This window comes from Syzygium oleosum, unplaced genomic scaffold (genome assembly GCF_021117445.2).
Source record: "Syzygium oleosum isolate NSW1041296 unplaced genomic scaffold, Sole_v2.1 Sole_v2.32, whole genome shotgun sequence".
NCBI lineage: Eukaryota > Viridiplantae > Streptophyta > Magnoliopsida > Myrtales > Myrtaceae > Syzygium > Syzygium oleosum.
In genome coordinates this window covers 207,413-233,127 of record NW_026607516.1, presented here as the reverse complement: position 1 = coordinate 233,127, position 25,715 = coordinate 207,413, and the positions used below count along the sequence as shown (strand labels likewise).

Genomic DNA, 25,715 nt, shown 5'->3' with positions numbered 1-25,715 from the left:
CTTTCCTTTGATCAAGCATATGCATTTCATTAAATGTAACATCCCTACTAATAATGAACTTTAGGTGAGTTAGGTTCCTGGCACCATAAACGATAACCTTTCACCCCATCAGTATACCTAACAAAAATACATTTCTTTGCTCTAGGTTCTAACTTATCATCCTTAACATGATAATAAGCAGGGCATCCAAAAACTTTTAGATTAGAATAATCACAAGGCTCACCTGACTACATCTCAAAAGGAGTCTTGCATTCTATTACTGTTGAAGGAGAGTGATTAACCAAATAACAAGCCGTGTTAACAGCTTCAGCCCAAAAATCTTTTTCCATGCCATCATTAGAGAGCATGCATCTTGCTCTCTCCAATAGAGTTCTGTTCATACGTTCGCCACTCCATTCTGCTCGTGGAGTGTGTCTAACTGTACGGTGTCGAACGATACCTGCATCTGCACAGAATTCATTAAAATCGCCACCACAGAACTCAAGACCATTATCGGTCCTAAGACGTTTGATCTTCTTCCCTATCTGATTCTCAACAAGAGCTTTCCACTTCTTGAAGGTTTCAAACACATCACTTTTTCTTTTCAGAAAGTAAACCCAAACTTTCTTGGAATAATCGTCAATGAACGTCACAAAGTAAAGAGCACCACCCTTAGATGGAACCTGTGCTGGTCCCCATAAATCGGAATGGATATAGTCGAGTGTGCTCTTTGTCGAATGCATCCCCGTACTGAATCTGACTCTGCATTGCTTGCCAAGAACACAATGCTCACAAAAATCTAGCGAGGTCGTCTGCTCCCCACAAAGTAAACTACGTTTACTCAAAACTGACATGCCACGCTCACTCATGTGGCCCAAACGCATATGCCACAATTTCGTTCTATCATTATCAGAAACGGAATTGCTTGTGCCAATTGAAGGACCCATAATTGTGCTACCCTGCAAATGATACAAGTGATTCACCTTGCTTCCTTTCATCACAACCAGATTGCCTTTTGTAGCTTTGAGAACTCCACCTCCACCTGAGTACACACACCCAATGGAATCCAAACTGCTCAACGAGATAAGGTTTCTCTTTAAGTCTGGTATATGTCTTACTTCAGTCAAGGTTCTTACTGCTTTGTCGTGGCACTTAATCCGAACAGTACCAATACCCACGACTTTGCATACAGCATCATTCCCCATCAAGACTGATCTACCATTCAATGGCTCGTATGCGGTGAACCATTCCCTATTTGGGCACATGTGATATGATGCTCCCGAATCCATTATCCAAACATCATTGGAGAAATTAACAGCAGAGCATGCCGTAAGAACACTGTCTGACGCATTAGACTCATTTTCGTTTGCAACATTTACAGAATCTTGTCTTTGACCATGCTGCTTATCCTTTTTCTTGAGCGAAGGACAATCTGACTTGTAATGTCCCTTTTTGTGACAATAGTAGCACTCAACGTTCATCTTATCTCCAGGTGGCTTAGATTTTGAACGACCAACAGATTTCCCTCGGAAAGCTTTATCCTTGTTCTTGGTCCTGCCTCTCACAAACAAACCATCTGCTTTGTTTTCACTGGTATTCCCATTCAATTTTGTTCTCAGTTCTGCAGAATTCAAAAATGCTTTAACATCCTCCAAAGTTATGGATTCACGTCCATAAAGCATCGAGTTCACAAAATTCTCATATGAGGCAGGCAGTGAACATAACACGATCAAAGCTTGATCTTCATCCTCGAGTTTAATATCTAGATTTTTCATATCCAGAATAATTTTATTAAACTCATCCAAGTGTTCCTGAACAGACGTACCTTCACGCATCTTTAGGGTATAAAGACGCTGCTTCAAATAAAGTCTCGATGTTAGAGATTTCTGCATGTAGAGACTTTCCAGTTTCTTCCAGAGACCAGCCGTTGTTTCCTCATCGGCGACTTCTCGCAAAACCTTGTCATCTAGAGACAACTGGATCGCGTTATGCGCCTTCTCGTCCATCTCTTCAATCTCAGCCGAGATCATATCATCTGGATATTTTCCGTCCAGCGCCTTAACCGTACCCTCTCGCCTCAATAAAGCCTTCATCTTTATTCTCCATAATCCGAAGTTGTTTTGTCCGTCAAAAGATGAGATATGAAACTTTAAAGATGCCATCTCAAAAAACCTTAGAATCGAACGCTGCTCTGATACCACTTGTTGAAAACAGACGCGGAAAAACAAATACAGAATACAGGGATTTACGTGGTTCGATCATAAGGTGATCTACGTCCACGGGCGAGGCAAGACAAGATTCCACTATAATCAAAGAGAATACAGTTTTCAGAAGTCGAAACGACGACTTAACAAAACCTCATGGCTCACCAAATCTCTCTAAAAACAAAATTCTCTCTAAGTATCAATGAGAAAACCTAGCCGCGGTATAAATAGGGCTCCCCAAAAAATTTCCTCGGGGGTGAGTTGGGCCTATCGGCCCAACCCTCCGCGTCATGAATCAAATCTCAATTTTTTCTCCACTTTCGGGTCGCACAAAAATATGTCGGGTCGGGTGATAAACCGGACCGAGTACATAAAATTCAAAGACATATTTAACAGGATGAGTCAAGACTCACAATGGGAAACAACGAGAAAGCCGATGTTGTGTTTGTGGGAGATGTTATCTTGATTCTAGACTCTGGTTTTAGATTAATGTTGAAAGACACTTTTTATGTACCTTCTTTTAGACGGAACTTAGTTTCCGTATCGTGTTTGGACATGTATGGTTACTCTTTTGAAATCAAGAACAATGTTATTTCTTTGTTTCTTAATTCAAATAAGGTTGGGTGCTGTAATATGTCCAACGGATTGTACAGATTGTGTTTGTCTCCCAATAACATATACGTCGCTTATACGGCTGAAAAGGTTGTTTCCAAGAGACCACTACCTAAGAAACAGTCTTATGCGTTATGGCATAAACTGCTTGGTCATATCTCTAAAGGATAGAGTAGAAAGGCTGATAAAGACTAATATCCTGCTTGCTCTTAAAGATGACCTAAAGACATGCGTAGACTGTTATAGAGGTAAAATGACCAAGATAAGGAAGAAAACTGCAGTCCGAAGTTCTGACCTGTTGGAGGTCATTCACACTGACATAAGTGGACCATATACGACAACCTTGTATAGAAATTTTTATTTCATCACATTTGTTAATGATTATTCTCGATATGGCTATTTGTACTTGATTAAAAAAAAGTCTGAGTCTCTTGACAAGTTCAAGATTTTTCGGACTGAAGTCGAGAAACAGTTGGGAAATGTCATAAAGGTTGTTAGATCTGATCGAGGTGGAGAGTATTATAGCAAGCATGGCGATGCCGGACAGCTTAAGGGGCCATTTGCGAAATACTTAGAGGATTCTGGGATAGTGGCTCAATTTACTATGCCTGGGAGTCCTGAGCAAAATGGTGTAGCCGAAAGGCGCAATCGCACCCTTATGGAAATGGTGAGGAGTATGATTAGTAGGACAAATTTACCTGATTTTCTGTGGGGTGAAGCTTTGAAAACAGCTTTGTACATTCTGAATCATGTACCTACTAAAGCTGTTCCATTGACTCCTTTTGAGTTATGGACTGGACGTAAACCTAGCTTAAACCATCTTAAGGTTTGGGGATGTCCTACAGAAGTGAAGTTATATAATCCAACATTAAGTAAGTTGGACTCCAGAACCACTCGGTGTTACTTTGTATCTTACCTGGATCATTCGAAGAGATATCGGTTCTATAATCCCAATGGAGACACAAGAATTGTGGAATCACAGACAACCAAGTTTCTGGAGTTTAATGTGGCCGAAGAAAGTAGCTGCTCACAGACTATTGAGGATAATAGTACGGTGGGTAATGTTGTATCTTTATCTCCTCCCATACAGATAATTGTGGAGACTCACACACCACAGACTGAACCTGTTGAGACTCAGGATCCTGTTGTTGAGACAGCTCCTAATGAAGTTCTTCAAGGCTCTCAGGTGCAGGATGAGGCTGTTGTTACTCCAGTAAGGAGATCCATTAGGGAGAGACGATCAGCTATACCACCGGACTATTTAGTCTATATAGGAGAGCAAGACTACGATATCGGTTATGTGGCTGATCCAGTGACTTATGCGAAAGCTGTTTCTTGTCCTCAGTCGGAACTGTTGTTGGATGCAATGAGAGATGAAATGCAGTCTATGAAGCATAATGGTGTTTGGGAACTTGTTGAATTACCTGAAGGTCATAGACCCATTGGCTGCAAATGGGTGTATAAGACTAAAAGGGACTCCAAAGGAAAGATTGAGAAGTTTAAAGCCAGACTGGTAGCTAAGGGTTTCACTCAGAGAGAAGGAGTAGACTATGAAGCAACTTTTTCTCCAGTCTCTTCTAAAGATTCTTTCAGAGTGATCATGGCATTGGTAGCTCATTTCAATATGGAGTTACATCAGATGGATGTTAAAACTGCCTTTCTCAATGGAGACCTTAATGAAGAAGTCTATATGATGCAACTCGAAGGCTTTGCGGCAAATGATTCAGGTACGCTTGTATGTAGACTGAAAAAGTCTATTTATGGTCTCAAGCAAGCTTCTAGACAATGGTACTTGAAGTTTCATAGTGTTGTCGCTTTATTTGGTTTTGTTGAGAACAAAGTAGATCAATGTATATACTGCAAGGTCAGTGGGAGGAAATTCGTTTTCCTTATACTCTATGTGGATGAAATTCTGCTTGCGAGCAGTGACCTTGGTTTACTACATGAGACAAAGCGGATGTTGTCAAAGAACTTTGATATGAAGGACCTTGGTGAGGCGTCTTTTGTCCTTGGCATTAAGATTCATAGGAATCGTTCTCGCCGACTATTGGGTTTATCTCAGAGGGCATATGTTGATCGTATCTTAGAAAGATTCAACATGCAGCAATGCAAGCCAGGAATTGCTCCTGTCAGTAAGGGTGATAAGTTGAGTCTATCACAATGTCCTCATTTAGATTTTGAGAAAGCCCAAATGAAGAATGTACCTTATGCTAGTGCACTTGGGAGTATTATGTATGCTCAAGTATGTACTAGACCAGATATTGCTTTTGCAATAGGACTTCTAGGCAGATATCAGTCAAATCCAGGACACGATCATTGGGTTACTGCCAAGAAGGTTTTGAGGTATTTAACGAGGACAAAAGACTATATGCTGATTTACAAACATGTTCAGGACCTATAGCTGGTTGGGTATTCGGATTCAGACTTTACTGGCTGTCAGGATGAAAAGAAGTCGACAACATGTTACATCTTTAAGTTAGCAGGAGGTGCAGTATCATGGAAAAGTGAGAAACAGAAATCAATGACATCCTCTACCATGCAAGCGGAGTTTGTAACATGCTTTTCGACCGCTACTTAGGCAATTTGGCTCTGGAACCCCATTAAGGAATTGACCGTATTTGATTTTGTGGATAGGCCCATACAGTTGTATTGTGATAATAACTCTGCAGTGTTGTTTGTTAACAACAGCAGAGGTCTCAAGGGGTCTAAGCATATGGAGGTCAAGTACCTGACTATAAAAGAAAAAGTTCAGAATGGTGACATTGTAGTAGAGCACATTTCAACAGATGATATGATTGCAAATTCGCTAACTAAAGGCCTTCGCCCTTGTGTATTTGATTGACATGTCATGAACATGGGCTTAGGAGTATCATGAGATACTGTTAATTAGTGGGAGCTGTTTAGTTTTATGTTGCTCTTATGGAGTTTGTATCTGATTTTGTTATATTTTGTAATATTTGAATATGTATCAACTCTTTTGCATTCAATGAGGTATTTGTGAATGTAAATTTATCAAGTTGAGTACACATATTTGATGAAAATCTCGAGGCATTGTGTAAACCTTGAATACAGGCTATGGGGCATTCTTGGTATTAGCCTTAACGATATGTCTTGTTATACATAAAGTACAGTTAACTATCAAGGTAAGACATATGCAGGTTCGTTGGAACCGTGAAGAATATTCTCTGGTGACACACTAGGTTTTGTGACACTCAAGGAGAGAGAATTTGGACTAACAAAATGGACAACACATGAAGTATCACTCATTATGAGGTATTGTCCATTTGACACACTACCATATTGAATCCATATCAGTAAAGTTGAAATCACTCGTGACCATGGAAGGCTCTGCGTGAGTACATGCAGTTACCGCCATGATTCGGTGTTCGAGACTTTATGGGATCGGATTGACTATTAAGAATAATCTCTAGACCAATGTAAGGGTGCGCACACAGTTCTGTTTCAATTAATATCGCCCAAGTAGGAAAATGTAAGAATTTCCTAATGTGGGCTTCATTAATTGAAATTAACTGAATTAGTTTGGTCTAATAAAGGTAAGATATATGGATTCTTAATAAGTCTAATATGGGACTGGCTAGTGTGGGCCGAGTACGGCCCGGCCCGTAATGAGAGGGCTTGTGATCAAAGACTCTATAAATAGCGCTCAAGTCCCTCTCCTAACCTGATGATGCACAATCTGACTCACATACGGATCTAGAAAGAATTTTCTTCTCGTGAGTGGCAATCTCATTAGGCCAGTGTTCTAGCAAGGATATAGGGGAGAAGCACTTGAGTTCGTGTTCGGAAACCGTCGTAAGTTCCGCATCAAGTTCGATGGATTCCAAATCAGGTACGAGAATCGATAATTTCTTCATTAACGTGTTTCGATTTCCAATTATGGTGATCCTGAGCGTGCTATTTTCGTGGCCAACATTGTATTGTGCCAATGTACCAACGAAGATCAAATTGTGCAAATTTTATTCGACTCCTTTTTATTAGGCATCAAAAGACATAATAGGAAAACGAGAGGCTCACGGGTTTGCATCGTGAAGCGCGACGCAATCGTACCAATTACCAGCAGAAATCACAGGAGCGAAGGACAAGAGAAGGTGAAAGCCCATGCCTCGCTGTAATTTCTGTGATACTGCTCAAAACCATGCAAATCTCAATTCTCACTTACACGTAAAGAGAGAGAGGGAGGGAGAGAGACCCCGAATTAGCAAGAGAATGAGAAGAATGAGAAAAATCAAGGGAGGGTAAACAAAAGCGAACAGAAAGAAGGGTGGCCTGAAAATTTACTGTTGTATGGGGAAGTGAGACTCGCTCTGAAGTGGAACACGTTCGTGGATCACAGCGAAACATTCACGGATCGAGCTTTGGAGTTCGCAATTCACTGGAAAAACAGTCCAAAAATCACCAACTTTGGTGTGGAATTATCAATTTCATGCTTCCTTTTCTTGAGTGTATATCTAAAGATCAGCTCTCCAATTTATCTTCCATGTGTCATGAGAGAAGAGAACAGTCACGGGTTGCTCATATAGTTCGCGATTATCACCTATATATAAGTCCTGGGCACGATCAAAACTTGCCGACAAACCCAAGAAGGATTAACCAGGAACCGAGGAACCCAAGGAAAAAAAAAACATGGGCTCAATGATCATGGCCACCTTCTTCATCTTCATGATCCTCATGCTGTTGTCCCTGCCACCGATACACGCCTGTGGCTATTGCGCGCCCCCGCACCCGCCGTACCATGGCCCAACGACCCCGACGGTCCCCCGCCGGCCCGGCACTCACCCCCATCCTGGCCCGCCTCACCATGGCGGCAGAGGCGGTGGTGGCAGGAGTGGAGGCGGAGGCGGAGGGAGCAGAGGCGGAGGCGGCTGCGGCGGCGGTTGTACTCCAAGAGTGCCGACTCCACATCCGCCCATTGTTCTGCCACCAATAGTGAATCCACCTCCTATCACTAACCCTCCCGGCCTCCTTCCTCCTATTACTAACCCTCCCGGCGGCATCATTCCTCCAATCACAAACCCTCCTGGCATGTCACCTCCAATAACAAACCCTCCGTCAACACCGCCATCTTCGCCCTACCCTCCTTATGGCGGTGGTCCTCCCGGCGGTGGCGGCAAAGGCGGTGGTGTCCCGAGCCCGCCGACCACGCCCACAACATGCCCTATAAACGCTCTCAAGCTAGGGCTTTGCTTGGACGTGCTGGGCGGGTTGGTCCACATTGGGATCGGGAACCCGGTCGAGAACGTGTGCTGCCCCGTGCTCCAAGGGCTGCTGGAGCTCGAGGCGGCGATCTGCCTCTGCACCGCCATAAGGCTGAAGCTACTCAACCTCAACATATTCATTCCTCTCGCTCTTCAAGTCCTAGTCACTTGTGGCGTAACCCCTCCTCCTGGTTTTGTATGCCCTCCTCTTTAGATAAGTTCAGCGTAAGTACCCCAGATACAAATCAAGTAGCGATGGAGTCTTTAGGACTTAGAAGGGGTGTGTTGTTGTAGTGCTTAGTGGATGTTTAGGGTCATAAATGCCGGTTGGCTACCGGCTAGTCCTAATTCATCTTTTTAGGGTTCGGGTGAAATCTTCTAGTTCCTCCATTTGCTTTTGAAGATTGAGGGTACATGTGCTCGGTTCACTTATTTGTTTTGATGTTTCCCTAGTGTAGTAATAACTTCTAGTCTCGAGCTAAAACATTCTTGTTCGCACTTACTCAGGACCCAAACACTTCTATCGTCATTTTCATTTTCTTTTTTTCGTATCTGTCATCTCATGCCTAGCTCGATGCGCCTAAGCTTCGGGACAATCGCAGCAGGGTCTCAGAATATGGGGACGCATGTCCAAAACAATGTTTACTTTGCGTTGGTGTCTTTGGATGCGTTCATGCATGCATGCATATATGGATGCATGTTTCTACTCGGCCGCACCACGAGGAAAGATAAATGTAAGAAATGACGAGTCGATTTTAGGCCCTCAAATAATGAACTGATACACTAGTTTGATATCTCATGCTACACCGAAGTAAGATCACAGTGCATTTCGCTGGGCTCTAACAAAGAAATTGAGACCTTTTATGCAATTCTTTCTAGGTTGGTGAAGCAATGTATACCTGCATGATATCCTCAATTGCTGCTCGCACAAGTGTGTGTATATATATATATGCAATATCGGGTATACACTATAATTCATTGCGTCCACTTGTTCTCTCAAACCGTAATGAGAAGGGCCAATCTTATAAACGAATTAGATTGCCTAGACTCGTTGGCGGGTTGGAGAAGGCCAGAGAAGTTTTATTCATAATTAGTGCCCTAAGTACTAGACTCAATTTTATCATATCAAAGTTAGGCTTGTCGCAATGATAATCTCTCGAAGTCTCCTCTAAATCTTGGCCTATTTCGTGTTGGGCTCGTGTGGGCTTCCCCCAATATGTACACTTATACGTGTATCCTTCTCTTTTTTTTTGGTAACCGAGGTGTCCGGGACAGCTTGCGCGCACCTCGACTATTCCTCAGGGGAGACTAGCACAGCAACCCACCACCATGGCCCCCCACTTAAATCACAAGTGCTCAGTTGGGGAATCGAACCTGGGACCAGTGCGCCTAACCACACAATCTCAAGTACGCCCTAACCAACTTAGCTACCCATGGGTGGGTTGTATCCTTCTCTTTTCGTCACTTTAATTATCGAAAAAATTGCGACACGACTTAACGAGCTAAAAAAAAAAGGGGTTCATACATTTACATCAACATGTCAATGTGAGATCTTTATTTAGCACGACCGAAGCTACATTCAATAGATTAATCGATTCGGTAAGAGCAACCCATTGAAAAGAGTGACACAACATCTTCAATTTCACCACAGTGTGATCCAATTTCGGAAGAGCTCCAGACGAACTTAATATCGTCTGACGATGACGAAATCGGTTCACGATTGACATTGCATAAGTTTGCATATGAAATAAACGATCATCTTTAATACCAATAAGATTCCGTCGTATCATCTTGTAACTCACTTACTTCTCCATAGTATCGTGAAGATACTTAAGTATTACACTTTCGTAAGAAGTTGGTTTAAGGCATCACTATACTCAAGTCACAATCCGACGAGGGGATGAGAAAACGAGAACTCGGAGTGAACACAAGATCAGATCCTAGGCAAACGACAAAGCCTCAACTACAGCACATGGTCACTTTCGTGCACCGTAACTCGTACAATATCGAAATAGGAGTACTTGATTGTGGCCCCCCACATGCATGCCCATCTTCTGATGTTCCAAGAACACGCAAAGTTCCAAAATCCCGCGTGGTACAGCAAGCCGCAGGACAACTGTGGCACATTTTCTGGAATTCGATAGTAGGTTTCGATCATTGCTGGGAAAATAAAATAATAAAAAAGCTTCCTGAAAGTTCGAGAATGAAGCCAAAAGAGGTTCACGGGAGCGAACGGTGGGGTCAAACAAGGGACCCCCTTGATGAACACCATTAAAAAGAGATCAAGCAAAAGTTTCGGGAAATTAGGTCGTACAATTATCTAGGCATATAATAAAACCACGTAGCTTGTGCATCTATATGAATATATATTGATCTTCAAATTAGTAAATTGTGTGTTGAAAACGGAGATAAACGTCAACCGAGAACACATGCAAATGCTATTTACATTCCTAATTCCTACCAATGATATTACTATAAGACCGGTCTTTTAATCTCTTTAACATTATGTGTGTGCTCCTTTCAATCGATAGGTTTTGACTTTTGCATGTGAATGCGAGAATGCCATACTTAATCTCAACCTATATTGCTAATATCCCTCGATCACACGCATGGAATATTTAGGGTTTAACAACTCCCATTTTCCTTGGAAAGCCATTACTTTGAAGCTTGGAAATTGTGCATTCGATAATATCTTTGCTTGAATAATAGCGTCAACTGTGTGATTAGATCAATAGAGACACCTTAAGCTATTAAAGTGAGGATTGAAACCATGCCCACTTTCCGAATCTATTATGTCTTCATCTAACAGATTAAACTCTTATATTTGTTGGAACGATCCCATGGAACTTCACATGATATGTGGAGAGGAGGTCAAGCGTTTACGAGTCCGATCTAAAAATTTAAAGGGTTGATGTGACAGGAAGTTTTCGAAATAGTTTTACCTTTTCTCTATGTATGTGAAAAGCAGGTTTGCCTAATACAAGATTCTCATTCACGGACTCATTCACTGTGTTCGATCTCGTCCTCTTTCCATGATGATTTCTCAATATTGCATGGGCCCTTCCCTGGCCGCTAACTTTCGACTAAAAGATTTACTTGCTGTCACCAACTCTCTTGGATATGGCACGGTGGACCTTCCCTTAACGTCGACCACTAAAGTCATTCGAATCATCACCTAGACAGTAGCTTATTATATTAAAGCTTAAGTAATTGGAGGATGTGTCTTTCGGATTATAAGCCTCTAAATAAGTCGCATTTGTGCACACGTATAATGAAAAACTTTGGGTGACTAATTTGAATGCTAATGTATATGTGTTTATAAAAATCCAAAGTGTCGGATTCGAAATTCTCTGTAATCTTGTAAAATAGAAGAGCAAGAATTATACCGAACTTCCACTTAATCTTCTATTTCGTTGCATCAGTGGTGAAATTGTTATACGAGATCCTTTCTTTTGATGGGATGGAGTTTACTAAGTGGTTAAGGAACACGTGTTTGTGGAATAGATGGGTGCACAATTGACTACAAATAATCTCATATTTGGGTCGGTCATTCCATTTTGGACTTGCATCTTATCTCATCTATAGGGTTTTGTTTGGAATCTAAAGATCTTAGAATTCAGATAGCATGTTTCTAGAAGGTTAAGTTAAACAGGAACCAAACTGAGTTCGAATGAATCTTGACGCGTAAAATCCTAATCCGATTACCATTAGTCTCGGTTGCCTATCGTTTTCACCATAAACAGCATGCACGTTCCAACATTGAGATGACTGCACGTCTATGATGAAATGGAGCATTTCAGGACGCATTGGATTCCTCATACAAAGTGCATAAAACCAAAAGGAAAAGAGGCCCCTAAATAACCTTTCTGGGCAAGTCTGATGCCAATTATAATAGCATCATATAACTAAAAAGAAGGAACCAAGGAGAGTTGGCCTCGTAGCTCATTGACGCATTTTGATCTTACAGCATTTGGGATTGTTCATAAAGTCTTGATCTAGAGCATCTGATTCATGTAACATGATCATCGGTTTTAGGGAAAGGTCGACACCTTAGGTAAAAAAAAAATGGTGACTATATGAACTTTTTGCTCCATTAACTGAGTGGAGGTGGCTTTTTGAAAGTAATCATCCATTGAAGACAGTATCATATCACGGAATGGACTTAGCTTAAAATCAATAAGCTTTTTTAATTGTTTAACATTTTTTTTAATTCAAACGATGATGAAGAGAAGTTGGAAATTGAGGTTTCTACAAAGAAGGAAGACTGATAATTACCCACTTCTTATCAAATTACATCATAAAACATCATAAATGAAAGCTGTAAATTATTCCTTCTGGAACCGGCCCCCACAAACCCAACAAGAACAATACATGGAAACAAAAAGTTGCCACCACTTGCACTGGCCCCCAAACACACACACACGCACAGAAACTTTTCCTAAAAAGCACAATGTGTTACAACCAACAATTGAAACCAAAACATAAGCATAAATAGAGGTGTGTCTTTCTTATAATTTAGGCACATTGGAAGCCGGGAGGAACGGTCCTGCTGCAAACATTGAGGAGCAAGCTGAGAGAGAGTGGGATATTGAGATTGATGCCCAGAATGTTGGCCTTAATGGCAGTGCAAAGGCAAACCGCAGCTTCAAGGTCCACGAGGCCATTGAGGAGAGAGCAACAAGGGGTCACTGGGGGTGTGCCCACAGTCACATTGAGCAGGCTCCCTAGCACATCAGCGCACACCCCCAATTTCAGGGCATCCCTAGGGCATGAAGCCGTGGACGGGCTTGGGCTTGGGGTTGGCCTGGGCCTGGGCCTGGGCTTTGGGCTAGGGCAAGTCCCACAGGAGGAGACTAGGGCAAAGAAGAGGAGGTTGAGGGCGAGGAAGAGGGCTACAGAAGCAGAGCTTTTTGAAGAGGCCATCTTCTCTCCCTCTTTCTTTCAAGAAAACAAAAGAAACCCTAAGGGGTTGATGAGAGAGGCTTCAGTGGCTAAAGCGAGAGAGAGGAGAGGAGTGTTTTGTGTGTTTGTGGGATGGTGCGAGTTGTGAGAGGTGGTGGGGTATTTATATTGGGGTTACGCGGAGGAAGATTGGTGGGTTTGAGTTGATGTTGAGAGAGAATAATTGCACAAGGCAATAGAACAAAAAAGTTTGCTGAATTAGGGTTAAGATGTATAGTACAATTCAGTCCACATGTGTGACCTAGGGATTTTAGCTGGCACTAGCAAGCGAAACCGGGGGCGATGTTTTGGATGTTTGTGATCTGGGAGGCTGGCAACTTCTATCTAATTCTTGTTGTCTAGCATCAAGATTTCTGGGTCTATCTTTTGGTGCTGATAAATAACAATGTGTTGATGGATTTTTGTGATGTTAATTAAGTGTTCGCCTTCAGAAAAGTCCACACGGATGGGTAAGAGCTAGATTGGGAGCTTGACATTAGGGAAATTTACGGCTTAGCTAGGTTGTAATTACGTGGTTAAATACACCTAAAACCTGTCATGGTTCAGTCAAGTCACGGAACTGCTAGAAGAACAGAAAAATGGAAAGTACATATCATCATTTGCAGGTTTGGATAGAACACGACGCAAAAGCAATCGCTGTCCATAGTCAATACTCATCCATAGAGATGTGTACATTTTGCTGCACGAACCAAATCTATGTTTATGTCCCCTACTTAGCTTTGGACCTCAAGTTTTGTTGCCACCAATTGAAAATCCATCAGTTCAATAACTGCAAGTATACTTATTCAGTCTTAGCTAATTAATCTGCTAGATAGCTCTATCTTTTTCCAGAAGTACATAGATAGCTCTATCTTTACTGTCTTTGGTTCATGAGGTTCAGATGATCAAATCTTAATCCGTGTTATTAAAGTCAGGACAGCAAAGATTTAGTTCCCATATGCAATCAATATGCAAGATTTAAGGGGTTGACTCTTATCAGGCACAAACTTTCAAGGTCTCCCACTACTAAGTTGTCGGTAATGACAACCAAACTTTTTTTTTTTTCATTCTTTTGTCTCAATCGTTAATAGTTTTGATTAACTGAAAGTATTGCTTTTCCCCTCAATTTATTGATATTCGAGCTCAGTGGAGATCCATTTCCTGGGGCCATGTCTTTCAGCTGACGAGACGATTATCGTTTCAATAACTCCTTTTTAATTGCTTATTTACACTTCCACAACTGAAACAACTTCAAGAACCATTAATCTTTCTGGTTTAGACTATTAAGATCTAAGCAATATGCGTATTGAAGGGTTAGTTAGCATACTGGATAATTAAACTGGCTTTTTGTGTTCGCGTCAATGAAATTTCGTGCTGATAGGGCAGAAAGGAAGAAGAAGGAAATATACGTACATAGTTATGGCAACAGTTAAATTAAAGAAATAGAAGGTAATTAGCAGAGTTGATATCAAGAGGATTTGGTTTCTTTTACTTAATATTTTGGCGTGTTGCGAATGCAAGTTGCTTGGAGATGGGGTGTCACGAGCATTCTTAAGAACATGCGATGGGATCCACACTTTCAACCCTTCGCATGGAAAATCATGAAATGACACAATTCCAAAAAAAGATTCGTCGCATCACGAGCTCGGCCAAGCTTTTTCCTTTTATGCATTCACACGGACAACACACATGCGAGCGCAAACACGCGGAGCATGTATGCTTATCTTCTTTATCACAGAGAAGCGGCAGATGGATTAGAACTTGCGCCACTGTTTCAACTCCATTTTTGACAGTAAGACGTTCTGCTCTGATCATGGGGTGAGAGCTTAATCTCTCACTAAGGTCAAGCTGACGAAGACGGCTGATCATCCATTGTTTTCTGATAATGCGTGTTGCTTTATTGTTTTGAAAACTGTTTGAACTCGGGGTACTGGCATGTCTCTTGCTTCGCAGATGAGGAAGCTTATGTTAAGTAGGTAAGCTCCGAGCCCATGAAATTCTGTAATAACTTTACAGACTACGCATTAACACATAAAATTGTTTATCTTTGGCGATGCAAAGAAATCGAGCCCGATCTTTAGCCGCTAGGCCGACATTATGGGATCAACTCCTTGCTTGTCTTTTAACAGAACGCACGACCTTCACGAATATTTATGAAGAGAACATGTGGGAGAGATTCCAATGCCAACCTACCGCTATTTGGCATCCTCCATGCTGCAAACTTGCAAAAGGAATATGCTATACCCTACGTACATATTGGTTCCCCACAATTTGGATAAGTTATTCGTGTGAGATTTGCCGTCGCCACCTTTATCTGACAAATATAATGGGAGGGGTTCTTAAACTTTTTGGTAGACAATGAAAGCCACTATGAAGCTGTCGTATTCATCGCATCAAATATGTCGGCTCTTTCGTCGTGTGGACCAAGCATTTCGCTCGATCGGAATAACTGTAGGAATTAGATCGACTTTCGGTTCTGTTTACTGAATGATGTGGTAGACTTTCTAAATAGTTGTTTAGGTCAAATGAGAATTTGAACGCAATAAAAAAGACATTATGTGCCGTAGCTTAATAAAATCACACATAATAAAAGTTATTTTTTCTTTCTCTCTCACATCGATCTTTGCACGAAATGCAGCGCAATAGTTTCGATTTAGGAAATTTTTTTGCCAACTATGTTTCTAAAGGACATATGTATAATAGCTTATAGTCATATACTAGGTGAATCTCTCTAGATGCACTATCAGACATGGTTAGGCCACTACATTATCATATCATGTCGCTTCGTATGCATGTTAAGCTTAAAATATGTTTACTATTAATGTTTTAAACGACATACTTTATTTTCCCCCTCCCAAACTTCAAATTCTAGTTTTTTTTTAATTTATAAATATGTTTCAACAAAGTTAGGTGGAAAAAGAGTTCGCAAGCAAGTATTATACTATTTTTCGTGTATCATGTCATTTTTAAAGTTAGCACATTCATTGTAATAAGAAGCTCCAGCTCTTTGATCGAATGTTCTGAAGTCAGTGACTACTTTATTGATCGCATCTTCACTGTCAAGTAATTCATCATCTTCGTAGCAATGGTACTGATTCTAAGTGTGCGAATGTGGGTAGAATGACGATTCCTCGAGCATGTCAACTTGATACAGTCAGATGAAGGAACTTATAAAAATGAATTTATAAAACAAGGAAACCCAAGAATGGTTGGAAAAGAGTAAAAGTTGACACATTCAATGGTAACAAGTAAAAGTTGAGTATGCAAACATTTATTCTAAAAGTTTCAATTGGTAAAAAAAGAGAAGGAAAACGGTGTGAAATATACTTTATATCTTAACATCGTTTACAACCCTTTCATTTTATAAAAGATTATGGCACAACTTCAAATACAAAAATTTATATGAATTGAAATACTTGAGGCTTTTAAGAGTAGATAAATGTCAAATTTCAAAGGCTAAAGTTAAAAATCACTCGAAACACTTCATCACAAATACTGGAAGAGGAAAAAACCTAAAACCCTCAATATGTTGATTGGCATGTATCTACATTGAAAGTCAGATTACTTTGGGAAGATCAAGATGCAGAAAGAACAATAATTGGACGGTAAACAAACGTGGATAAATAGAGCAGCTAAACTGAAATAAAAAAAAACTAATAATAATTTATCCACATCTTCAATGCACTGCTGTCTGTGTCTTCAAGCTGTGTTTAAGAGCTCACGGGGAGCACCTAGCATGGCGATTGGTCAATCTCGTGATCCACAGAGGAATAATCAAATGCAATGAAATTCGAATGTCGACAAGAATTTTGTGCAACTGTTCCCTTAATTGGTGCCGAATCTCCTGCCTGGCCACTAGTTAGCCAAAGATCTGGCTAGCCCGTGCTTCACATGCCTTCTCGCTCTTTAACTCTTGCTACAGTTTCTTCTTGTTTTTCAATAGATGAACATCAGAGAGTGAGACAGGAAAGATGCTACAAAGAGTCTATCTGAAGCGCACATATTCAATGGTTATGATGGTATCGGTCTACATAGATTGAATGAATATATGGTTTTGAAAAGAAGTGACCGAGGTGATTTGGCATTCATGTGGGTACTGAGTCACGTGCGAGACAACACCCAAATTCCGGGCGTCTTTTGTTTTCTTGAAATCGGGGTCAAATATGATCATCTTGTTACACTACGATCCCCTTATAACTGCGGCATCTTAACTTATTTCTCTAGGTCTTATGTATTACACGGAAAATCGACCGGTCAGGTTAAAGATTCGGGTGTCGACTTGAACACATATTAAACATGAGTAGTTACTAATGTTTCCATTTTAAGTTGAATATGCCCCCTTTAATGGTCACACCGTTCATTATGTGCAAACATTAGGATTTCAGGGTATGCACTCACCCTGCTAGTTATATGTATATTTCCATTATTCTACTAGTTCGTATATGCTCTACTTGAGTTTCATCGAGCATAGAACAATGGACTACCTCATTTCAGTAGGCTAAAGCTGGAGTAGTTATTTTAACTAGTTTTCCGCCGTCAAAATATCGGAATTGGAAACCGTTTTTCTCCAAACAAACGGACCTTAATGTTTTTTTTGTTGATGAGTCATTAGTTTATATCCACTTCTACCATAGGACCAAAGACACTTTTGATCCGCGATTGAAGAGAGTTATTCCTTGTGACATAACCCCATCATCTTAATTACCGATTTGATCAATCTCTTGGAGTTTATCGCTAGATAGTTTTATTTTATTGATTTGACGCAAAGTTTCCCTACAAATACTCGCCATCCTCCCTCATTTACCTTCAACTCAACAACAACACACGCATTAATTACCCCAAGTCACCAACTTCTTCCTTTCTTGCTGAGAGATGGATTCCAAGATATCTTCCTCATCAGCTGCTTTGTTCCTTTGCCTCAACCTCCTCTTCTTTGCCCTAGCAAGCGGCTGCAACACTTGCGTTCAGCCGAAGACGCCGAACCCTAACCGTATCCCTAACCCTTTCTCTTCGAGAGGCTCCAGTTGCCCAAGAGATGCGCTGAAGCTGGGCGTATGCGCCAAAGTGCTCAATGGACCGGTCAATGCCGTCATCGGAACACCACCAGACATGCCTTGTTGCTCAGTCCTGGAGGGCCTTCTTGATCTTGAAGCAGCCGTTTGCCTTTGCACCGCCATTAAGGCCAACATTCTCGGGATCAACCTCAACATCCCCATTTCCCTCAGCTTGCTCATCAACACTTGTGGCAAGAACGTTCCATCTGACTTCCAATGTGCCTAACAAGAACTGATCAATGATCACATCACGCTACATTGTTGTTCTTGTTGTTGTTGCTGTGTCTCTTGCACTAACTGAAGTTGTTGTTGGGTCATTTCACTTTAAATCCTTTGTGATTTTTGGCTTAGTGGTTTTAACTTCTAGGGTTCGAATAACGTGTTTAGGTTGAGACTTGATTTCTGATTGTGTGATTGTGAGGTGTGAGGGCATGAGAAATGTTCCTTATTTGTGATTTAGGCTAGGGAAAAAAAGGGCAAGCTTAGATGATACCAGAAATTCTATGAGAACCAAACTACGGTGTACTCTACGACCCATCTCGCATGGAACCTTTATCTTTTCCTAATAAGTTCTTCTACTATATTGCAAAGTGCGTTGCTATACTTTCCATGTTCCTTTAAGTATGTAATATGCGTAACTTGTGATATCATCATTATTTTACTGGAGTATCCCATGAGTCCACGAAGGCACGTGCTTCAAGGAGTACATACCATCTTCTCAATCTCAACTATATACATCAAACAAAAAATATTTGGATCCATTTAACTTGTCCGTACATAAAAATATATTGAATGGTGTTCATCCTCTCGAGACAAGCTGCATGTTAATCTGCAGCATGCCCTATTTCCATTGGCAGAAATCCACCAAAGCTAGGGTTTATTCTCTTTGCTTTCCGCTAGTTAAGCAATATTACGGGTGATTCCAAAAGTTTAGCATCTCGTGAATCGGTTTCGAAATACTGAGACAGCACCTAGTTTTGTTGGCTTCATTTCCGTTTGCTCTTTCTATGGGATGATTCCAAAAGTTTAGCATCTCGTGCAAGTTTCGTCCGATTCCGGATCATTACAATATTACGGTCAATACGGACATAATGACAAAAACAAAACGGTGAAAAGTCCCCCAGATCGACCTTAGAAAGTGATGCTACGACATTTGCTACAGCAAGATGTTTCTGTCCAGTCGAAATGATCGCGATGTACAGAATGTTGTGATCGTTTCTTAATCGTATCTTCTTTTCTTTCTTTTTTTTCTATATGGGGTATCGTAACACATTTTCTTTATTTTCTTCTAAAACTATCGTGTATCATAGTAAGTGATTGATTTGGATGAAAAAAATGCCATGCTCAAAGAGCATGTAAATGTTCCTATATATGGACAGATAAAAAATAAGAGAAACGAGGGAAGAAAGAGGATAAAAGAAAAGGCAATATTTTTCGTTTTAACATTTTAATAACCAACGGGTTTAAATTTTCCGAGCAAACCAATAGGTTTGAGAGCGGATAACTAGAAGTCAGTCACAGTTCTATACATTCCGATGCTAAATGATTAGCACCATGTCAGCATGCCACGTGTAGTATAATTAAGTGCCCCCTCCAATAAACCTCTAATCCTGCGTTCTAACTCTTGGATTGTCTTAGATTCAATTTCGTAAATAGATGAAAGGTTTTGAATAAGCTCCATCGATCCCGGGTCCGCCCCGACCCGTCGGGCTGGACCAAGGAAGTGGCTTCCTTCATGGGCCGAGACCTGCTCGACCAGCCCAACAAATTTTCCCGTAGAAGCCGACGAGTTGGGCGGGCCTATGTTGGGCCTCTTTTCTGGAAGGGCCTGACCTAATCCGGCCCATTCATCAAGTCCCCGTCACGAAGGCCCATATCGGTATCAGTTTTAAAACCGAAAAAGCCCTTGGAAATATTGCCTTTTTATAGATAAACAGGGACAGAAAACTGTCATTAAGCCGGTTTATCGTTTAGTCCTTTGATTTCTTGCATCATCTTTCTCATCGCGATCGCACATAACATGAAATCCAAATGCCCATTTCATCTAGCAAGATCTACCATCCCACTCCATCTCCATAGCATTTGTACTAAAACATGTCTATCGGGACGATCCATGGCGACGAACACGGCACGTTTCTTGCGAGAACAAAGTAAAAAGATAAAAGGATAATGAAGAGGAACAAAAAGCAAAAGATTAAAGATTGGGGAAAGAAAAGTTCATGACAACTCAATCATGTTCAAGGGAGGCCCAGTCTTGACTTTTATTCTAATGGGCCTTCCTCTGTTTTTTTTTTCTTTTGGGCCATCTCGTAATTACAAACGATGACAAAAAAAATTTCCAAGGCATGATTACATGACATTATTGCGAAATCTTCCGCCCAAAAGTGTTGTCGCTTTCATCAAATTAACGGGTGTAACGTTGCCCATAATCTCTAGATAGCCCATAAGATTAATGAAATATTTCGTCGATCCCAAGTTTATTCATCTGGTGTAAACTTTCTCATGATAGAAAGAAATCGTGTCGATTGTCAATTTTCATGTTCATCCTTTGGTTTTCGAGCATGTGAAAAGTCACATTGCATGCCTTTAGTCTGACCTGACGATTTTGTCAAAGATCTAACACAAGAAGAGACTTTGCAATTGGCGAATGGATGAGCCTATGATCCTTGGTCCCCATTTAAATTGAGTAGATAACGGGAATCGGATGTTTCGTCGCTCTCGCGTACGTCGACAAGTTCGAACCAAGATAGAGCCGATAGCTGCGATAGAGAATACTCGGCCGGCTCGGCGAATGCATGCCGTTCGCACCAAGATCAGGAGACTTGCAAGCAACAACTTTCCTTCCTCGTACTTAAGTTCCACAAGGTTAAATCCGAGGCTCTAAACTTGGGTGCACATGTCTTCAAATTCTATTTAATCACGTAACGGGAGTTCCTTTCTTTCTTTCTTTCTTTCTGTTTTTTTAATCCACGATTTGCCATTCATTACAAGAGAATAATGTGATTGTTTTTTTTTTTAATTCGGGCGTGATTTCCCCTTAATTGCTTATCAAAACCATGCTAATATCCATGATGATAATTAACGAAGCACTATAGTTATTCGAATCATTTGAGACATCACATGATTCGAATGATTGATGGATTCAAAAAAAGAATCGGAGCGAAGAGATCGTGCCCGAATATGATGATGCCGAAGTAATAATTGAAAGGATAATCTCACGCTGCACAAAATTTGAACAAGGGAGGCTATTGACCCGAGAACTACTACTACTACTACTACTAGACATTGGATTAGTTTGTAATTTGTATTAATATATGCATCGATAAAGTATTAATTGCATATTGATTCGACCCCCTCGAAAAATGAAATTAATTAATAAACTGCCCATCACATGAAATTAATCAATTAAGGTCCCTAAATTAATGACTTCAAGAACAAGATTGGGGTTTATGTTGGACCGTTAACGAGCATATTATGCACCAACTGGGCCTAATCGGATGATGATTGTGCTGAGCTTTTTTTCTTCGAATGATCCGGAAATCACTCTGCAATCGATTGAAATCTCTTTTGGAGAATTTGAGTGAGAATCATTTCATCTTCTGTCCCGTCCGCTATCTCCTCTTTTTCTCTCTTTTCTTCCGGGGCACTAGCGGGGGGACTCGACCAAAAGGTAAGAGAATTCTCATCATTAGGACATTGAAAACTTGGATTCTTCCAAGCGTCTCCTTATATAATGATAATGATAGTAATGATAGTATAAGAGAGGAAAATCTCGCTTCACCCCCTCGAACTCTTGACTTGGCCATAAGGATTAGAGAGATGATTAGGAATTTGAATCGTGAACGGGACGTATTAGAGCATTATACATCAAAAGCATGCCTTTATCTATTAGATATATGTAATCGACGCATCTCAGATGTTCAAACTATTTTGATCGGAAAAACGTTGTAACTCGTCGAAAGGGTAAATTGTCTAAAAAGTGCTAAGCCTATTGTACTTTTGTCAATTCAGTCATGAACCTTTTAATTGTGCCAATTGAGTCATAAATTTTTTCACATTTTACTGATTAAGTCCATCCGGCCAATTGTGGTCGGAAATCGCTGACGTAGACATTGATTGTCCTACGTAGCACGATCAAGGCTGACGTAAATAATTTTTAATTAAAAATTAATATTTTTTTCATTTTTTTTATTTTTCCTTTTATTTTTTCCTTCTTCTCTTTTCCTTCTTTACTTTTTTTTTTCTTTTTCTCCTTTTCTCTTCTTTTCTTTTGTCTTTTTTATTTTTCCATTTTTCCCTCCGTCGGCCTCAAGCAAGGGCGGCCCTTGCTAGGTAGCAAGGGTAGCCTTTCGCTAGATCGAGTGAGGGTTTGCCCTCGCCCGAGGCTGCCGGCCATCGCCAGCGAAGGGAAAAAGGGAAAAAAAGAAAAACAAAAGAAGAAAAGAAGAGAAAAGGAAAAAGGAAAAGAAAAAAGTAAAGAAGGAAAAGAGAAGAAAAGGAAAAATAAAAAAATTAGTAAAATATTAAAATATTAGTTTAAAAAATTGTTCACATCAGCGCCGACTGTTCCATGTAGAAATGTCAGCATTCACGTCAACTCCAAACGTTCCACGTAGGACGGCTAGCGTCCACGTCAGCGATTTCCCGCCAAAATTGACTGGATAGACTCGATTGACAAAACGTGAAAAGATTTAGGATTTAATTGACACAATTAAAAAGTTTAGGACTAAATTGGCAAAAGTGCAATGAGTTTAAGACTTTTTGGATAATTTTCGTCTCGTCGAAATATCCCACGTCGCTTCACTTGACTATAGAGTTTATATGCTCTGTACAAACATTTGGTCTCCCTCTGCCTATTAATTTTAAGTTTTTTCATTGGACTTTCTAACATGGTATCAGAGTTAGGCTCTGTCCCAGTTTATTTCGCAAGATTAAATTCCACACGTCATTCCTAATCTAAATTGTAGATGAGGAAAGATATTGAAATATCTTGCATCGCTTGACAAACGGAGTCCATATGCATGACATATACATGTGGCATCTTTGTATCTATTAACTTAAATTTTTGGGTCGGGCTTTCTAATTATCCGCCGTTCTTGCCTAACATCTACAGGAATGATTCCTAATTTATGCTATGCCAAATTTAATACGCGATGTGGCTCCAATAAATTTGGTTGACCACGAGGGTGGCGAACGCGGATTCCCGAGCCGGACATTAATAGCGTTGTGAGATCGTGGTGAATTAAAGAAATATTTTCGTGTGCATTTATGGGGCAAAACGAAGGGAAGAAGGGCTTCGCATTGAATCCGAGTTGAAGTCTCCTTTGTCCTAATTCAGACAGCCCATCATCGCATTCCTCGAAGTTGGTCAAAACCTACTAAATTGCACCAACCGCCGCCTCCTAAATGCGTCATCATCAAGATTTCTTGCATTGATTTAACCTATCCTGCTAGTCCCAGATTTTGAATTTGATCGAACCTAATCTGTCAGTGAGGCCATCCCATCCATCCAAGAGGTTGTGCTATTATGTATTTGAACTTTAAACTCCTCATCTTCTCTTTTCACGAGGCTAGGTGCCCGAGCTTTTGCAAGCGCTCGACTCGCAATTCGATTATCCGAAACCCCCCCCCCCCCCCCCCCTTCCAAAGTTTCTCCCATGAAAATTACTTTCGTCGAGACACGATGTCACGATCCTGCCGTTTCGAAACAAACCCTAACGCCAGGAAATCCTTTCGCGTGCCGCGAACTCGGAATGTAAAGTCCGAACATTCTGGTCGTGACATTGCTAATCAAAAACGTGGGCAGACGAACAACTTGCTTGCCCCAAATACATTCAAAATCCTAATGCATGTTGCATGTTTTCGAGAGATCGAGAGAGAGGGCGAGAGGGAGATATAGAAAGAGGCAAAAGGGAGGTTTTAATGAAGTTTTTTGTCTTGGTTTGGAGCAAAAAGGAGAGGTTTTTAATGAAGTTTCTTGTCATGGTTTGGAGAGAAGGCAGGAGCACGCCAAGGATCCCAAACGCGGTTCCCGGAGCTCCACTAAAATCACAAAGAAGCCAGGCGTGAAAGGCAAAGGCTGGCAAATCCTCCTCCATCTCTGCCAAAACCCAACAAAAACTTTCAAGGAAAAACAAAAAAAAAAAACAAAGGGACTTTTCTAGATTCTTCATTGTTCGTTTGCACGAAATGTCGGATACGATACCAGCCATCGATCTCGTTCGTCACGAGAACACAAGCCGAACACTGATGGCTTTACCAGATTCGCGGGGGGGCCATCGACATATTACAAAACGCCCATATAACGGGGCTTTCTTCGAAATGTAGATAGCGTCGACACAGACGTGTGCGGTCTAATGGCCTCAAGAGAAGCGTATGGAACGTGCGCTTCTTCAACACCAATTCGTGGTTCGTCATCATTCGGATAATAATTGGGAAAACGGAACGGTCCCTTCGCTCCGGCACTTCGCGAATTCAAAATTTCTTGCAATCATGTCGGGTTCGGAGGAATGTGTCCCCCGTCGATCGCATTAGGCGTCGGACCACTTGTGTCTCTCTCTCTTTTCATCCGTGTTTTCGAAGTGCAAAGACAACTACTGATTATTGTCCCAAATCTCAATGTCGTCTTGTCTCCTCCTCTTAAATCTGAAGACCCGTTTTCCCAATTAAAAAACACAGAGAAGAAAAATCCCCAAAACCACTCACTTCTTGAAAAAGAGACCCAAAAATTAATTTGAATTTGTACCCCCTACGGCTAGGGCTGAGATGGGTCTCGCCTATTTCCACCAATTCTTTGAAATTTCGATGAAACAATATTATATATAAATTTTTTTTTTAAAAATGAGAGGAAAATCTATGAAGTGTTGTCGTTTTGGTAGTTTAAATTTCAGTGCTTTTTGTTTTGGATGTTTTCAATCTGCCCCACTTCTCATTCTCTTTCTATTCTTCTATTCGCACCTGCTCCACTTCAAACTCCCATGTCACTATGTCAGATTCCTACCCTATTAAACCATTATTTTCTTTTTTTATTTCCATCCCAGCTTGGGATTTAAATATATTTATCGAAAATTCCCCCCTGCCCATTAATTACCAATATATCCTTTCGTTTTGTAAGAGAAAACTGTTGGCACAGCTCATGACATCAACGAGGCGGTATTATAGGATGGGTTATGTCTAATGTTGTTTTGGGGGCTTTTACTATGATTTAACGGTTAAACCCCCGGTAGAAATTTCAATGAAGGGAAGATGCCCTTCTTCTCTTTATTGATAACATCATCTCACGCGCGCTGAAACGCCGCCGTCTCAGTTGACAGTACAAACGAGTCGGGGAACACAAATTTCAACTGAAAGTCTTTCACGGGACGAGGGAACGAGTAATCTAAAATCTTAGCCAAAAGTGTGGCATTTTTGGATTTAACTCGCTCAAGGTATTATCCGTTTTAGTTCGTCCCATACCGAGCCTCACGATTTTGTCTTTTGACGTACAGGTGGGCCTCTTCCTAAGAGGTTACCCATCTCGGTAGTGTTTTCATTTGAGCACGCTTAACTTTTAAGTTCCAAAACTAAGCATTACTGTTAAGTTAAAATGGACCTTCGTGAATTAATTCTGGTTTTCACACACGCGCACACATCTCGGAATCGCTCTCCCACTATTCAAAGCACGGTTCGGTTCATTTCTGTCCCCTTCGTCATCTTAGAAGCCTGTCAGG

General features: G+C 40.9%; 3 protein-coding genes across 3 annotated transcripts; 2 read left to right on the top strand and 1 right to left on the bottom strand.

The window, feature by feature from the left end:
• Window positions 1-7,114: 7,114 nt before the first annotated feature.
• LOC115686477 (36.4 kDa proline-rich protein) lies at window positions 7,115-8,513 on the top strand. Its single transcript, XM_030611791.2, has one exon. It carries the CDS (start codon window positions 7,440-7,442, stop codon window positions 8,223-8,225), a length of 786 nt encoding a protein of 261 aa, XP_030467651.1. The 5' UTR covers window positions 7,115-7,439; the 3' UTR covers window positions 8,226-8,513.
• A 3,743-nt stretch (window positions 8,514-12,256) lies between these two features.
• Window positions 12,257-13,067, bottom strand: LOC115686533 (14 kDa proline-rich protein DC2.15-like). Its single transcript, XM_030611867.2, has one exon. The coding sequence runs from the start codon at window positions 12,932-12,934 to the stop codon at window positions 12,527-12,529; it is 408 nt and encodes a 135-aa protein (XP_030467727.2). The 5' UTR covers window positions 12,935-13,067; the 3' UTR covers window positions 12,257-12,526.
• A 4,686-nt stretch (window positions 13,068-17,753) lies between these two features.
• Window positions 17,754-18,589, top strand: LOC115686515 (14 kDa proline-rich protein DC2.15-like). The gene has a single exon (XM_030611844.2). It carries the CDS (start codon window positions 17,825-17,827, stop codon window positions 18,230-18,232), a length of 408 nt encoding a protein of 135 aa, XP_030467704.1. The 5' UTR covers window positions 17,754-17,824; the 3' UTR covers window positions 18,233-18,589.
• Window positions 18,590-25,715: the final 7,126 nt, after the last annotated feature.

Excerpts from the sequence above, each read along its gene's own strand:
- LOC115686477 (XM_030611791.2), top strand. The coding sequence starts at position 7,440 with ATGGGCTCAATGATCATGGCCACCTTCTTCATCTTCATGATCCTCATG.
- LOC115686533 (XM_030611867.2), bottom strand. The coding sequence starts at position 12,934 with ATGGCCTCTTCAAAAAGCTCTGCTTCTGTAGCCCTCTTCCTCGCCCTC.
- LOC115686515 (XM_030611844.2), top strand. The coding sequence starts at position 17,825 with ATGGATTCCAAGATATCTTCCTCATCAGCTGCTTTGTTCCTTTGCCTC.